General features: G+C 46.7%; 1 protein-coding gene across 3 annotated transcripts in view; it reads right to left on the bottom strand.

The window, feature by feature from the left end:
• The window catches only part of LOC120386571 (ectonucleoside triphosphate diphosphohydrolase 8-like), a 67,612-nt gene that overhangs the window by 11,687 nt on the left and 40,474 nt on the right, over positions 1-15,451 (bottom strand). For 2 of the 3 annotated variants that reach the window (XM_039505954.1, XM_039505955.1), the window contains exons 2-4: positions 6,144-6,261; positions 2,210-2,360; positions 153-312 (exon numbers count right to left, since the gene is read on the bottom strand). In XM_039505954.1, coding sequence (XP_039361888.1) covers positions 153-312; positions 2,210-2,360; positions 6,144-6,255 — 423 coding nt within the window. In that variant the 5' untranslated portion in view covers positions 6,256-6,261. Of the gene's footprint in view, positions 1-152; positions 313-2,209; positions 2,361-6,143; positions 6,262-9,336; positions 9,472-15,451 lie in introns of all 3 variants that reach the window. The other variant, XM_039505953.1, reaches the window with a different exon arrangement.

Here is a 15,451-nt window from a genome sequence, read left to right as displayed (position 1 = left end):
AAGTTAGATAGTTTCTATCCAGTCCTTCCTGGGCATTATCATTGTGGGCTGCTGTCAAGTACCTTTCATCAGCCTGAATTAACTTAAGCATTTAAGAATCTAAAATAATAACAATAGCAGAGATGGGTGTTTCCATCTCCCACTAACCACACCTTGGTGAAGGAGTCCAGCAGATAGTTGATGGTGATCCAGCCATAGGCTCCTTCCTCTTCCCCTGTAATGATCCGAGCCCCATGGAAATTCACAGGATACTGTTGTATGGTCTTAGCGACTTCATTCAGGACCTGGTCTGCAGCTGACTTGTTTTCCATGCTAAAGGGTGTGCAAAGGAGAAGAGTCACCAAAACAATGGACTCAACAGCACTGAGAAAATGCAAGGACATTCTATTCATAGACTTTGGATTTTTGCAGAAAACATTCCACACTGCAGGAGATTGGTAGTTTACACATCTCTTTCTGCTAACTGAACCCAAACTGCATTTTTATCTTGATTTGGAATCACGTAGATAAAAGCAAGGTAAAAATAACACTGCTCTCCTTCTTTCATGGAACATCACCTCAGGTTCTCTATATTTGTTTCATACCATCTGTCTTTATTTGCTTTAAGTATTTCATAGATTTGTAGATTTTAAGACCAGAAGGAATCATTATGCTCTAGTGTGACCTCCTGGATAGCACAGATCCTAGAATTCCTGCATCAAGCCCAGGAACTGCAGCTGAACTAGAGTGTCTTATTTGGAAGACATGCACCTTGGTTTGAAGACTCCAAGTATTGGGAAATTCATAGCTGCCAAGGCCAGAAGGGACCATTGTGCTCATCTAGTTGGACCTCCCACGCATCAGAGGCCACAGAGGCCATGCATCAGAGGCCTCACCCACCCACTCCTTTGATAGACCCCTAACCCCTGGCTGAGTTACAGACGTTCTTAAATCATGATTTAAAACTTCAACCTATAGTTATAGTCTAACCTGTTATAACACAGGACATAGAATTTTCCTGAAAAGCTTCCTAGGTCATATCTTTCAGAGACACATCCAGTCTTGATTTAAAAACGTGTAAGTTATCAGCTTTGCTGAATTGTCCATGAAGTGTCAGAGCTAAACCAAGATGTCTCACAGCAGCAGACACTTGTTCCCCATTTTGAACCTAGATTTTGTGGCAAAGTAATGGAGCAAAGGACAACCACAGGACTATTACTAGGGTGCTGTCCATCTGAGGGGGAACTCATTAAAGGCTGTAATTACACTGTCTATTCCCAGACAAAATCTTTAAAGACAGCAAACTCATTGTAATGTTATGGTTATAAAAGCCTGTGGGAGAACGGATGTTCCCATGGTTCGGGTGCTAGCCTTTGACTTAGGAGACCTCTGTTCATTTTCCTGCTCCACCACAGCAGCAGTCCTGTGTGACTCTGGGCACGGCACTTAGTTGCTCTGGGCTCAGTTCCCATCTGTACAGTGGGGGTAACAGCATGGTCCTGCCTCGTGAGGATAAATACATTAAAGATTGTGCAGTGCTCACGCAGTACAGTACTAGGGGCCATGTATGTCATTCCAAATTAAGGATGATGCTTTGAAAGTAACAATTCAAAGTTAAGGTTCCACAAAATCCTCTATCCCGGCCCCGCACCTCCCACTACCACCACTACCTGCAGGGCTGGCTCCAGGCACCAGCGAAGGAAGCAGGTGCTTGGGGCAGCCAATGGAAAGGGGCATGTCTGGGTCTTCGGTGGTGGGTCCCTCAGTCCCTCTCTTCCTCTTAGAGCTGCAGCCGAAGTGCCACTGAAGAATGAAGCGGCACGATTGAGCTGCCACTGAAGTGCCGCCAATCGGCTTTATCGTTTTTCCCCCACTTCGCTGCTTGGGGCGGCAAAAAAGCTGGAGCCGTCCCTGACTACCTGGGGTCTGTTCAGCGAGAGATGTGGCTGGGTGGTATCATTAACAGTGAACTTCTCCCGCCCCCTGCCACATCCAGGGCCAGAGTCCCAAGGGCTCAACATCCCCAGTCAGGGCCATGTTTTCTGGAGAGTTCAGCACCCAGCATGCACCCAGTGTGCTGAGCTCTACTGAGGATCTGGTCTCTTTCTTCGGTGCCAGAATGGGAGGTAAGGATGCCTGTGAGTGCTGAGCCAGTTGTAGCCATACTGGGCTGGGGGGTGTTGTCACCACAGACAGCCTTTTGTTTACCCCAGAGACCCTGTGTTATTACCTCAGCAGCCTCATGCCTGCTGTAGCTCCAAGGTAAACTGGTACCTCCCTCTGTCTCTCATCAGGAATGACCTTCAGGGCATCCTCTAGACAGCTCCGGAGGGATACACCAGCTTTGGGAGGGTCACTGGCGTAGCTCGATATGCCAGGTCCTGGAACATAGTTATGTTGATAAGAGTGACTGGGGATTGGGCAGGGTGCAATGAGAGGACGTAAGGGGCTGAGGCCTGGTACCTCATGGGAGTGTGATGGGTAACCTGCCTGTGAATCCCTCAGTAACCACATCACTCAACTCTCTGCTTCGCCTCCTGAAGCATGATCATTAGATGGAAGGAGCCAGGTGGCATGCAGGCTGTGCTGTAGTGGGCAGTCTCTCACTCCAGGCCAGGAGACAGGGACCTCCTTCATGTTGGCACTAGGCAGCACATGCTGGGTTATTCTGGAAGCCAGGCAGCCAGGCAGAATCATAGGGTCTGCTTGTGTCCAGAAGCCTCAATAATGAATCCTCTTTATTTCCATTGCAGACTAGCCCCGGCTCCCCTCTACTAGGAGGTAAGATCACAGGAGGTCATATTGTGCCTGTATGGCACACTTCTGTGCTGCAGGGGCCACCTGTAACCTTTCAGTGCTTCTCACCATGCCAGCACAGTACCCAAACCTGTGGTCAAAACTCCTACATAGGAAGCTCACAGCAGAGATACAGGCCGCAGAGTCCCAGCTCAGCAGAGGCATCTGCGTTCATTGGCCCCCATTGCAGCCATTTGTTCGTGGAGACCAAAAGAGGAAAAAGGCCCAGAAAAAAAAAGCAGAGACACTGGGTTGTTTCAACCTCCCCAAAATAATACAGGATAAGTTTAGCAACAGGTGAGCAAGCAAAGACTCCAGGGCCCAGCCCTGCCTGCTAATGGGAAGCCTGGGATTTCTGCTTGACTCAGCCTCCCTTTCCAGCACCACTCAAAAACTGACATCGGGAGATCTCATTTAAGCTGGGAAAATTATTGCACAGTGAGAGTCCCTCCTGCAGGGAAGTGGGAAAAGCCCTGCAGCAGCAGATGAGCTTTGCTCTACCGATTACATTCTGGCACAAGATCTCATGCCATATTGCCCAGGGGACTGGTGGAGTGGTGCATTGAAAGCTGTTTTTGAAGTTGTAAGTGATCACTTTTAGTCCTCAGGGGTTTTCCTGGTCCTGCTTGCAGGTTAGAGGGCTCTGTAAGGAAGTGTGCAATCTGACTCTTCAGCAGTCTGTCTGCAAACACCCAGCCTACAGTGAGGTGGAGTGAGATGTGTTTACCTTAGGGAACAGGCTGCTTTATTTGCTCTTGTTCTGGGGTTCTTGTGTGCTATTGTTCTGAATTCTAAGAAATAAAGTAGTGTTATATTTAGGACTGTCAAGCAATTAAAAAAATTAATTATGATTAATTGCATGATTAATCGCACTGTTAAACAATAATAGAATATCATTTATTTAAATATTTTTGGATGTTTTCTACATTTTCAAATATATTGATTTCAATTACAACACAGAATAAAAAGTGTACAGTGCTCACTTTATTTTTTATTACAAGTATTTGCACTATAAAAATAGTATTTTTCAGTTCACCTCATACAAGTACTGTAGTGCAATCTCTTTATCATGAAAGTTGAACTTACAAATGTAGAATTATGTACAAAAAACTGCATTCAAAAATAAAACAATTAAAAATTTTAGAGCCTTTAAGTCCACTCAGTCCTACTTCTTATTCACCCAATCGCTAAGACAAAGAGGTTTGTTTACATTTGCATGAGATAATGTTGCCCGCTTCTTGTTTACAATGTCAAGTGAAAGTGAGAACAAGTGTTCTCACGGCACTGTTGTAGCCGGTGTCGCAAGATATTTACGTGCTAGATGTGTAAAATATTCATATGTCCCTTCATGCTTCAACCACCATTCCAGCAGACATGCGTTCATGCTGATGACAGGTTCTGCTCAATAACAATCCAAAGCAGTGCAGACCAAAGCATGTCCGTTTTCATCATCTGAGTCAGATCCCACCAGCAGAAAGTTGATTTTCTCTTTTGGTAGTTTGGGTTCTGTATTTTCCTCATTGGAGCACTGCTCTTTTAAGACTTCTGAAAGCATGCTCCACACCTCGTCCCTCTCAGATTTTGGAAGGCATTTCAGATTCTTAAACCTTGATTCGGTTAGAAATCTCACATTGGTACCTTCTTTGTGTTTTGTGAAATCTACAGTAGAAATGTTCTTAAAATGAACTTGTGCTGGGTCATCATCCAAGACCTCTATAACATGAAATATATGGCAGAATGCGGGTAAAATGGAGCAGGGGACATACAATTCTCTTCCAAGGAGTTCAGTCACAAATTTAATTAACATTCTTTTTTTAATGAGCATCATCAGCATGGAAGCATGTCCTCTGGAGTGGTGGCCGAAGCATGAAGGGCCATACAATTGTTTAGTGTATCTGGCACGTAAATACCTTGCAATGTCAGCTACAAAAGTGCATGCAAATGCCTGTTCTCACTTTTTGGTGACACTGTAAATAAGAAGTGGGAAGCATTATCTCCTGTAAATGTAAACAAACTTATTTGTCTTAGCGACTGGCTGAACAAGAAGTAGGACTGAGTGGACTTGTAGGCTCTGAAGTTTTAGATTGTTTTGTTTTTGAGTGCAGCTATGTAACAAAAAAAATCTACATTTATAAGTTGCTCTTTCACGACAAAGAGATTGCACTATAGTACTTGTATGAGGTGAATTGAAAAATACTATTTCTTTTTTTTATCTTTTTACAGTGCAAATATTTGTAATAAAAATAATATACACTTTGATTTCAATTACAACACAGAATACAATGTATATGAAAATATAGAGAAACATCCAAAATATTTAATAAATTTCAATTGGGATTCTATTGTTTAACAATGCAATTAAAACAGATTAATTGCGATTCATTTTTTTAATCATGATTAATTTTTTTAGTTAATCCCCGTGAGTTAACTGACTAATTGACAGCCCTAGTTACATTGTAACCTTCCAGCAAGAGCATTTTAACTGCTCTGTGTGTGTGTGCCATGAACATAAAAGCTGGCAGGGTTCCTTCACCACAGTTGCAGTGAGCGCTAGCAGGTTCGGGGGAGACTCTGGAAATCCATATCTTCATTCCCAGTGAGACGCAAGACTAGAAGCCAGGGGTTCCTCTCTATCTTTTCCCTCAAGGGTAGTGGTAATGTTCCTATCCCCTGCTCAGCCAGAGCAGAGGAGGAAAGGTTGGTGATTACCCTCTTGGAATGCAGAACTCAGTGATAATTCCTGCATTCCAAGGGGGTTTTCACAGTGTACCTTGCCTCTGGTGGTACACTATAGTGCACTCTATCACTATAAGAGGATGAAAACCTATGCAGATGCCATGAAGCCATCCTGAGCTTCCACTCACAATAGAAGGAGGGTCACTAGAGGTGGGTTCTGTTGTCCCTCCCATTATAAGTGAATCCAGACAAGGGGTGAGGGATAAGTGCTGTGGACTCATCTCTCCACGCAGTGTCACTTCTTTGGCTGAGTTGCCTGTGTCTATAGACAAATGTGGCTAGCTGTGATGCACCCCAAAGCGCTGCGATTTTGGAGGCTGCCCTGAAAAGTTCCTCCCCAAAGCTCAAGGTCAGGTTGATTTGCTGTGGCCAGAGGCTGTGCATGGTGCCAGGGAGCAACTGGAAACAGGAATCCCTTGACTTCAGGCAACCTAGATGCAGCAATTCTTGCTGTAACTACTGTGCTTCCCCAGTGTCAGTAGGGCACAATCGTCTTCTGTAGAAGAGACATGTCCACCAGACTCTTACACTTCATCCAACATTTCCACCACCTAGGTGCCAGGCTGCATAAGAAATCTCAGAGGAGTTCTGAGCCCATGGTGTTTCCCTCACAGAGGGGCAGGAATACTGACCTTCGACATTACAGGATAACGTCTGGCTGACCACTCCGGTGTCATTCGTTTTGTCAGATGTCCACTGGTAGACGAACAGGGAGGTGTGGGATGAGCCTGCGTCGAACACCATCCCGTACTGGAAGGCATAACCAAAACATGATGGGTCTGGTGAGCCAGAGCAGAAACTGGGCCCTTTCATCCCCCTGCGCTAATGTTTGCTCAGGGGCTGAATAGGTCAGTGAGAGTTAGAGGCATGTGCTTCTGCTCCTTAGCCAAATGGGCCCTCTGATGTCATAGAATCATGGAAGATTAGGATTGGAAGAGTCCTCAGGAGGTATCTAGTCCAACCCCCTGCTCAAAGCAGGACCAACCCCAACTAAATCATCCCAGCCAGGGCTTTGTCAAGCTGGGCCTTAAAAACCTTAAAACCTGTGCCTCAGTTGAAGGTAAAGTAGAAACAGGTAGGTCCCTTGAGCATGTTGCCTCAGCTAATGTACAATGGCTAACTCCACTGAAGTCAATCAGTTTCCAGCCCTGCCTCTGCAGTCCACAGACTGATGATAATTTACACCATCAATGCAACTGCATTTTCTTTGTTGAGGTTTTACTGAGCTTTTATTTTCTATGTTGGTTTAATGTTCGTCAGTGTGGTTCAAAGATGCCATATTGACAGCCCTGGGCCTGAAGAGCTCACCCCACAAAATACAGGTTACAATGATGTAAGCTTCCCCCGGCCCCGCCCTTCCATGTGCCTCAGCCCTGTACATGTCTGGGGGTTGGGGGAAGGTCAGTCACTGCAGTGCTCATTGGGAACACACAGTGCACTGAGACCAGAATCCAGAATTTCTTCTCAGCAATCTTTCCCTCAGTGACTGCACCAACAATCCCATCCTGCAGCATTTTCAACATCACAAACTCAAATCTGTGCAGTCTTATGTCTGTGGCATCTACAGAGGCTCTGACGTGTTACAGGACTTTGCTGTGGGCAGAGGTTTCTCAGAACTTTTCAGAGCATGGGTCACAACTTACTAGAGATTCCCAGACAAACACTATGCTAACACAGAGTTAAGGTTGAGAATTCATATGAGTAATTTAGGGTAAAATACATCACAAGGATTGTGTAAGTATTCCCAGATCCAAGCATTGTAACCTTAACTCTGAATTTCCCAGGTTTATACTTAAAAGAAATCTAAATATGTTAAGCTATGAAACTGCACAATTTGGGTACCCACACAACCTTAACTCTGCCTTTATGTGACACCATGTCAGATCCATAGGAGTATGATGCAGGCATTTGAGTATATGTGGAACCACAAGAGATTAACTAATTTGGAATTATGGATTTTCTTTTTCTTCCCCCCCCTCCTCGTGGTGAGCCACAACTGGCTCCTCTAGACTCCTATCTCAGGGACACTTCCTCTGATTCACAATCACCCAGACCACCTGATCTCCCATTTGCTATCTCAGGGATCACTTCCCCTCCCATTCATGGTTATATAACATCTATATGGCAACTATGACAATTGTTTACATGAAAAAGTAATATTTGGAAAGTCTTTAGGCTGGGATTTCCAAAGAGATGTAAGGGACTTAGGTGGCCAAATCTTGAAAGTCAACGGGGGCTGGGCACCTGAGCTCTCAGAAAGTCCCAGTTCAGATATACATTAAGCTGTATGTTTATGGGCTGTAGCAGCCGGAAACAAGGAGACTTAGGCTGTGTCTACACGGCCACTTTCAGCTCTAAAACTTTAGTTGTTCAGTGGTGTGAATTAAAACACCCCCGGGAGCGACAAAAGTTTTAGCGCTAAAAAGCACCAGTCTAGACAACACTTTATCGCCAGGAGCCGTGCTCCTGTCAATAAAGCTACCACCCCTCATTCGGGGTGGTTAATTTTTATCGCCGGGAGAGCTCTCCCCAGCGATAAAGCATGACTACACTGCCCATGTCACTGCATTGCCACGGCCATGGCCACGCTGTAATGTGGGCAGTGTAGTCGTACCCGTAGAACCACGTGAGCAGCCACCTGTCTCTGCAGACCACTGCTGGAGCACTGCTGTTGTAGGATCAAGTGGAAGGAGGAAGGAAATTTGGAGTGAATGAAAATGATCTCTCACAGAATGTCTACTTCTGACATTCCCCCAGAGTGGTAGCAGAGTAGATATGGCCACCTTCTACCCTAGCTTTCCTATCCAGAGAGTCTCATCGGGCTTAGGGTGAACAGACATCCTGATATTATTGAGACCATCCTGATATATTGGGGCTTTGTCTGATATATGCAACTATACTCCACAGGTGCCAACTTTTGTCGGCACATGTGGGTGCTCACGCCCCTGGCCCCACCCCCAGCCCCGCCCCAACTCCGCCCCTCCCTGCCCCTATTGGATCCCTCCCCAAATCCCCACCCTGGCCCCACCTCCTCCCCCAAGTGTGCTGCATTCCCCCTCCCTCCCAGGCTTGCCGCACGAAACAGCTGTTTTGTGGTGCAAGCGCTAGGAGGGACGGGGGAGAAGCAGGACCCAGCGGTGCGCTCAGGGGAGGAGACGGAGCGGAGGTGAGCTGGGGCGGGGGGACAGGGTGGGGTTTTTCCCCGTGGGTGCTCCAGTCCTGGAGCACCCATGGAGTCGGTGCCTATGCTATGCCCCTCTCCCCCCCAAAAGTCCCAATTTTTCACACTTGCTATCTGGTCACCCTAGCTGAGCTTGCACAGATTTAAACAGAAGGCTGAGCACATAATGGTCCATCTCCATGTTAATTTCTGGGCCTCCACCAAGTCTGTCACAGTGTAAGAGTCCTTTTGAAAATATGCTGGGATTCAGCATTGGGATGGGTCCTTAGTTTGTAAAGGCACAAAATGATGTTCTCTTCTTCCCAGGTGGCCCAGACAGAGGTCTTCGATTAGAAGTTTGTAGAGTGCCTAGCACAATGAAGCCTTGATGCTGACTGAGGCCTTTCATTCCAACAGCAATAAAAATAACCCTGCAATTTCTTGTGTGATCTGTTGTATTTTTCAAACACATGTGGGGTTCTGCCAGTATTTCACTTTTTCTTCAGTATGCAGGGAGGTTGGGAAGTCTATACCTGCAAAACTATGGCAATGCACTTTTGCTTGTTGCTAAAAATATTAACTTACACAATTTTTGGTAAACTCTGAAATTTCCAAGCACCCATACAATGCTACTGGCCTCTGTATTCTGTAGCTCAGGGACTCACCTTGTTGTTAGGTGCAAAGGAAACATTTTGGATCCTCACCAGGCTGAGAATGAGGACGATGAATGAAGACACAGCCAGCGCTACCAGAATGGCAGGGATGTAGCGTCTCAAATCGATACTCATTTTAAAAGTCACCTGCAAGCACACACATGCAGAAAAGTAGAAGGGCAGTTCAAAGGGTTGGTTGGATGTGGCCACGGGGGATCATTGCTGTTTAGCAAACCGCAAAGGTTTCCGAGCTGCAAAATGCGGACCATGATTCTGACCTGCTTTGTAAAGTGCTTTGTGATCAATTGATGCTGTAGAACAGCTAGGGTTTATCTTTATCCCTTAAAGGCAGTGTTCCCCTCTGGCCATTCATGGGTCAGCCTCTGTTTTTACATTTGAGGCTTATTTTTGCAACTGGACATTTTGGAGACATACAGCTGAGAAGTCCATTCTGATCCCTGGCCCTGAGCCCTGTGCTCTGCCCTACCATTGCTAAGTTGGACTTTATCCTCAAATCAATGAAAATGCAATGCAGAAACTACCACTGTAACTGGCATTAACTGGCTGCTTCAGCAGAGGCTGAACTTCCCCTTCCACTGTGACCGTGGACTCCTCAGCCCGGGAAACTGGCTATTAGGTGTGGGCTGGCATGGGTGAAGTTTGTGCTTCCCCTGCCAATGTGGCACTGGTTGTTAGCATTAATGGAAGGGGCAGCGTCCAAGGCTGTTTGACCCATGCATCCCCCTGCACTAAAGGCAGCAAATGATCTCTCATAAAGGTTTAACAGCTTGGAGCCTAAATGCAGCTATCACAAGACTTAATACCATGGAAAGAGCTGGCAAAGGTTTGCCAGCTTCCAGCTACCTTATCTCAAATACAGTGTGACCTGAAGAAAGATGCATCTAGGGCAACCCTCATACACAGTGAAGAGAAGAGTTGAACTCAAACCTTCCCCTGCCCCCACAACCAAGCAGCTCAGCTGAAAGCTGAAGGGCAGGGATATTGTCTTGTGAGGATCTCAGAGCATTTGCAGAGCAAGGCAAGGGCAGAAGGTTTTTAATATTGCCCAAGGAACTCCAGGTATGAAACAGATTGTGCTGTTAAATCCATCAGATCCCACATGACTGATGATGATGATGACTGTAGTAAGATGAGGCCCTGAAACATAAACCCTTGATATCGGAGGCCTGGTATGAAGCCTGAGGAAAGGAATGGTCAAGGCTTTGTTAACATAAAGCAAAGTTCAGCTGTGAGCCAGAGGCAGGCCCTGCTCACAAAAGTTGGCAAAAAGGCTGCTAATTGGATGTATACACATATTCAAAGGATAAACGTGGACCAGGATGGCACCAGAACAGTCACATTCCGCAGAAATAATGAGGAACAGGCTGACCCATCCTAAAAGACAGGGTCAAAAGGACAGACTCGTTTGTTCGAACCAACATGTACCAGGAGAGAGGCAGCACCACAACACGCAGAGGGGTTGTACTTGTTAGGAGTGATGTGTAACTTGTTTGTACCTGTGTATAAGAATGCAACTCTGAGTGGACGTCTTTGTCCGGCCTAGGGGGCAGTGGAGAGTCCAGCCACTGACTGAGCCGGTCCATTGTCAGGGGGCACAGATTCGTAGTATGTCCTGTAGAGTCTGTGGGGAACTATTACTGTGCTTCATTTGACAATAAACCTGGCTGGGTGCTTTCGTACCTTATTAGAGTCTGGGTCACTGGGAGTTCTCTAGGGGTCTGCTGTGCCAGCGATCTGCAGAGCCAGGGCAGGACACAGAGGGAACACACTCACGCAGCCGACTGTTACAACATTGAACAGAGCAGAGCACCACACTGGTGACGTCTGACAACAATGACAGTAGCTGGATTTATTTTGAAGGGAAAGCCACAGGGGAGGCCATCGGGACAAGGGAAAATTGTATGGAAATATATTGAAATTTTGCTAATACTCACCCACGGAGGATCTATGGGAACAAGGTGGTGACCCCAGTGGGAACTGTTATGGGAGGCCTTGTGACGGCAGATATTTCATTTAGTTATTTATTACCCTGGTCGGTAGGCATCTGTCACCATGGTAGCGAGGGGTGCTTTCCATGCCGTGGAATATGTCATTTCAGGCAGGTGGAGAATCAGACTTCGCTCCCCTAGAGTCTCACAGACAGAGGGTGGGGAGGGACTTGGCCATCTGGCAGAGCCACCAGGATTCATTGTCTCACACTCAGCATGAGACCTGGGTACACCGATGTTTGGCAGCTCTTTATAAATTGGCCAAATCCACGCTGAACATGACCGGAGGCAAATGTTCAGTCGGACACGCCCTTCCCTGGACAAACCATCTTGTGCAGCCACAGAGCTACGTGCTGCCTGCGGTGTGCTGCAGGTGAATCATTACCACCACTGTCTTATTATTGTCTCCCAATCACTCTCTCTTTCCTTGACTCTGGAGGGGAGGAGAGTTTGCCAGCGTCTGAGATGTGGAAATCCCATGCCTGGCTGTTCTGAGATCTGGTCTCAGGGGTCACCTGGAGGGATGCAGCATCATGCTTCAGGTTTTCCACTCCAGAGGGTTTAGAGGTGCGGAACCTTTCCGGATTTAAGGCAAATTGTTGCCGTGGGGAGCCAGTGGCAATGAGAACTTTGCCAAGGGTCTCCCTTTGAAGATGGGTTGTGATTATGCTACAGCACTTGGCCTTGGCCAAGACAGCCTGTATTATCACCCTGGGTGGAGAAAAGCTTCCTGCAAGGGCAGCACTCTTGTGTACTAACCCCACTGACTCCTGCAGAATGACTTCATGGGAGTAAATAGCCTTTTCCCCATTTCCTCCAATAAACTCCCTCTGGATCCTTGTAAAGTGAACTGTACATTCCAGAGGTTAAATTATAACATCTCATTTGCATCCCAGGTGATAAGGAGAGGTAATGATTACCTTTAATTTCCTAGTAAAGAGAGTCAGCAATGTGTTCCTATTTCAAGCTTCATATTGACCCTTCTGCTTATGTCATGTGTGACTCAGAAGGGTTTACCCAGAGTCTTTCTGCACTGGGGCCGTTCTGAGACACCATCTCTGCATCACTGTTCCCAAACTTTCCAAGCTCAGCCCTTGCTGTGCCTGACACCTCCCCTCTACACGTGTTGGCTTTAACCCACCATGGTGCTTGGGCTAACCCATGTCTCATCTCAAGGCCAAGACCATGGCCTTGTCTCCATGTTAGTGCACAGGCTGGGGGAGACACTAGCAGCAGTGCATTGGGGCTCAGCACAGAGGATCCTCAGGAATGCTGTGAGGGGAGCCTGCAGAAGGGTACCATACCAGTGTCTGAGACCTGCTGGCCTGCATGACATCTGATTCAGCTGCCATTTGACAGGAATACATACATGCATCTCACACACAGCAGGGACAGGAATCCCCTGAGGGGCTTGTCTGGTGAGGAGCTGGCAGCTCTGTGATGGGACAAATTTACTTTAGCACAACATGTGCTAATTCCAGAAGGGCCCCTCAGGTCTCAGATGTGCCTGATGGGCTGTTCCATGAGGTGTATCAGGAATTCAGATTCATTCATAGATTCCCAGGCCACAAGGGACCACTGTCATCATCTAGTCCAGTGGTTCTCAAACTATTTACCATTGTGGGCTGCATCCAGAACTACCTGTACAGCCCGGAGGATGTCACATGGGCTGCAGCTCTGTGCCGATTGGGCCACACGTTGAGAGCCATTGGTCTAGTCTGACCTCCTGTATAACACATACCAGAGACCTGCCCCCAATCACTTCTAAAGCAAAGCTTTTTTTAAAAAGCCAGTCTTGATTTTAAGATTGTCAGTGATGGAGCATTCACCGTGACCCTTGGTAAATTGTTCCAATGGTTTATTACTCTCAGTGTTAAAAATGTCTGCTTAATTTCCAGTCTGAATTTCTCTAGCTTCAACTTCCAGCCATTGGATCATGTTAGACCTTTCTCTGCTAGATTGAAGAACCTGTTATTAAATATTTGTTCCCCATGTAGGTACCAATAGACTGTAATCAAGTCATCTATTAGCCTTCTCTTTGTCAACTAAATAGATTCAGCTTCTAGAGTCTGTCACTCTAAGGCAGGTTTTCTAATCTTTTAATCATTCTTATGGCTCTTCTCTGATCCCTCTCCAATTTATCAACATCCTCCTTCAATTGTGGACATCAAAAGGGGACACAGGATCCCAGCAGTGGTCGCACCAGTGCCAAATGCAGGGGGAAAATAACCTCTCCACTCCTACTTGGGATTCCCATGTTTATGCATCCCAGGATCGCACCTGCCATTTTGGCCACAGTGTTAGACTGGGAGCTTGTGGCCAGCCGATTATCTATCTCAACCCCCAAATCTTTTTTAGAGTCACTGCTTCCCAGGCTAGAGTCCCCTGGTCTGTAAAACATTCCTTGTTCCTAGTCCCAAAGGGCAATACACAGTTGGGGGCCTTGGAGCAGCTGGTGTGTTCCACAGTATTATGTATATGAGAAGTAAAACAGAAATTTGGAGTAGTGACACTACAAATGAGGCCTTTATATATAAATAGCTGGACAAACATGGTCAGTACAAGGAAGAGCCTGGCTTGGAGACCGAGATGATGCTTTCAGCAGCCCCATAGCACCTCCCCTTAGAGGAACCAGATTATATGACTTGTCCAAAAGGTAGCACCCTAGCAGCACAGCATCCCTTACCAGTGTGGGGGCATTGGGAAGAGTGCCACTGACTGAATCACCCATGCACACCTTTTCCTAAAGGGGTTCCATGGAATTTTCCCACTCAAGTATTAAGACCTAACCCAGTTTGGCTGATGAGATCTGATAAGATCACAGCCCGAGGTGGTATCTCCTTAAAGGTGGGGCAAGAGAGAGATGGTCTGGAGGATCTTACTTTCCTAGCACTGAGGTGAAACACAGTAACAGAATGGATATCCAAGGCACCAAAGCAATACAAAGCAGACTGAGTGTGGGTGATGTGTAGCTCTGCACCCAGAGTTATCTCTGTTCCTTTGTCCCATTTCTGTTCCCAGGCAGAAGTGCTGATTTTTTTTCTGATTAGAGATGTTTAGTCTTTTAACTTCTTCTTGTCTTGAACAAACCTTTGCAAAATTCAGGCAGAAATTTTCAAAGCTACTGAAGGGCTCGGGATGCCCAATTCTCAATAACACTAATGGGAATGGAACTGGGCATTCAAATCCCCTGGATGACTTTGAAACCCACCTGTATTCTCCATGGGCTGGGACAGTCCCCAGTGGAGTTCTGGACAATGGACAAGCCAGTCCATAACATGCATTACTGGGACCTGGCTATGCTGAGTGAGGCTCTGGAGAGGAAGGCTATTGGAAGCAAAGTCCTCGAGCAGAGCTATGGAGCTCCGTCGTCAGTGTTCAGCTTCCCAGCAGTGTCCTCAGTCCTGGCCTAATAGGTGAGGTGAAGTGACTTGCTGAGTGGAGCCCACCCCTTAGCCCTCCATCCCCCTTTCCTTAAACCAAGATGCGTTTTTGCATGTTAAAAAGACTCCCATATATGAAAGCAGCAGAATCTGTTTTACCAGGCTCCTCTGGCTGCACTATCCCTGAGGAAACTTCTACCAATGGGTGACAAGTGCACACTGAGGAGCAGGTGAAGCCATGGGATGGAGAGGTGTGTGTGAGAGGAACTTGCAGTCCGCTGTTCATCAGGCTCTTGGATCTCCTGTAGCAGTGCAGCAACCTGACGCTGGCAGCGGCTAATAGCTGATGGTTCAGAGGACAGTAAAGAGTCCTCACAATGTACCAGCCAGTTGTGCAGGGGGGATGAATTCCTTCCAGACACCTGCTGGTGACTGGTTCACTCCCTGGTGAAATGTATCACACTCTGCATCTCTACAGTACAGCCAGTGCCAGCCAGTTCCCTTTTAACATCCTGTTAGATAACCTGACACTGTGCCCATGTGGCAGGGCGTTTCCTTGGCTGACCTCATCATGCACATTGAAGGGCAGTATACTCAGTAGCCTCTTACCGTGACCCTCTTTCCCTACTATTCCAACTCTGAACCCTGCAGTTTATTCCTTTCAAGGTGCACTGGGGTGTCTGATATACTAGAAATATACTTTACGCTCTCTCTCTCGCTCTCTCTCCTCATGCA

The sequence above is a fragment of the Mauremys reevesii genome, linkage group 19, assembly GCF_016161935.1.
Source record: "Mauremys reevesii isolate NIE-2019 linkage group 19, ASM1616193v1, whole genome shotgun sequence".
Taxonomy (NCBI): domain Eukaryota; kingdom Metazoa; phylum Chordata; order Testudines; family Geoemydidae; genus Mauremys; species Mauremys reevesii.
The sequence above is the reverse complement of the archived record's forward strand: the minus strand, read 5'-3'. Positions and strand labels throughout refer to the sequence as shown.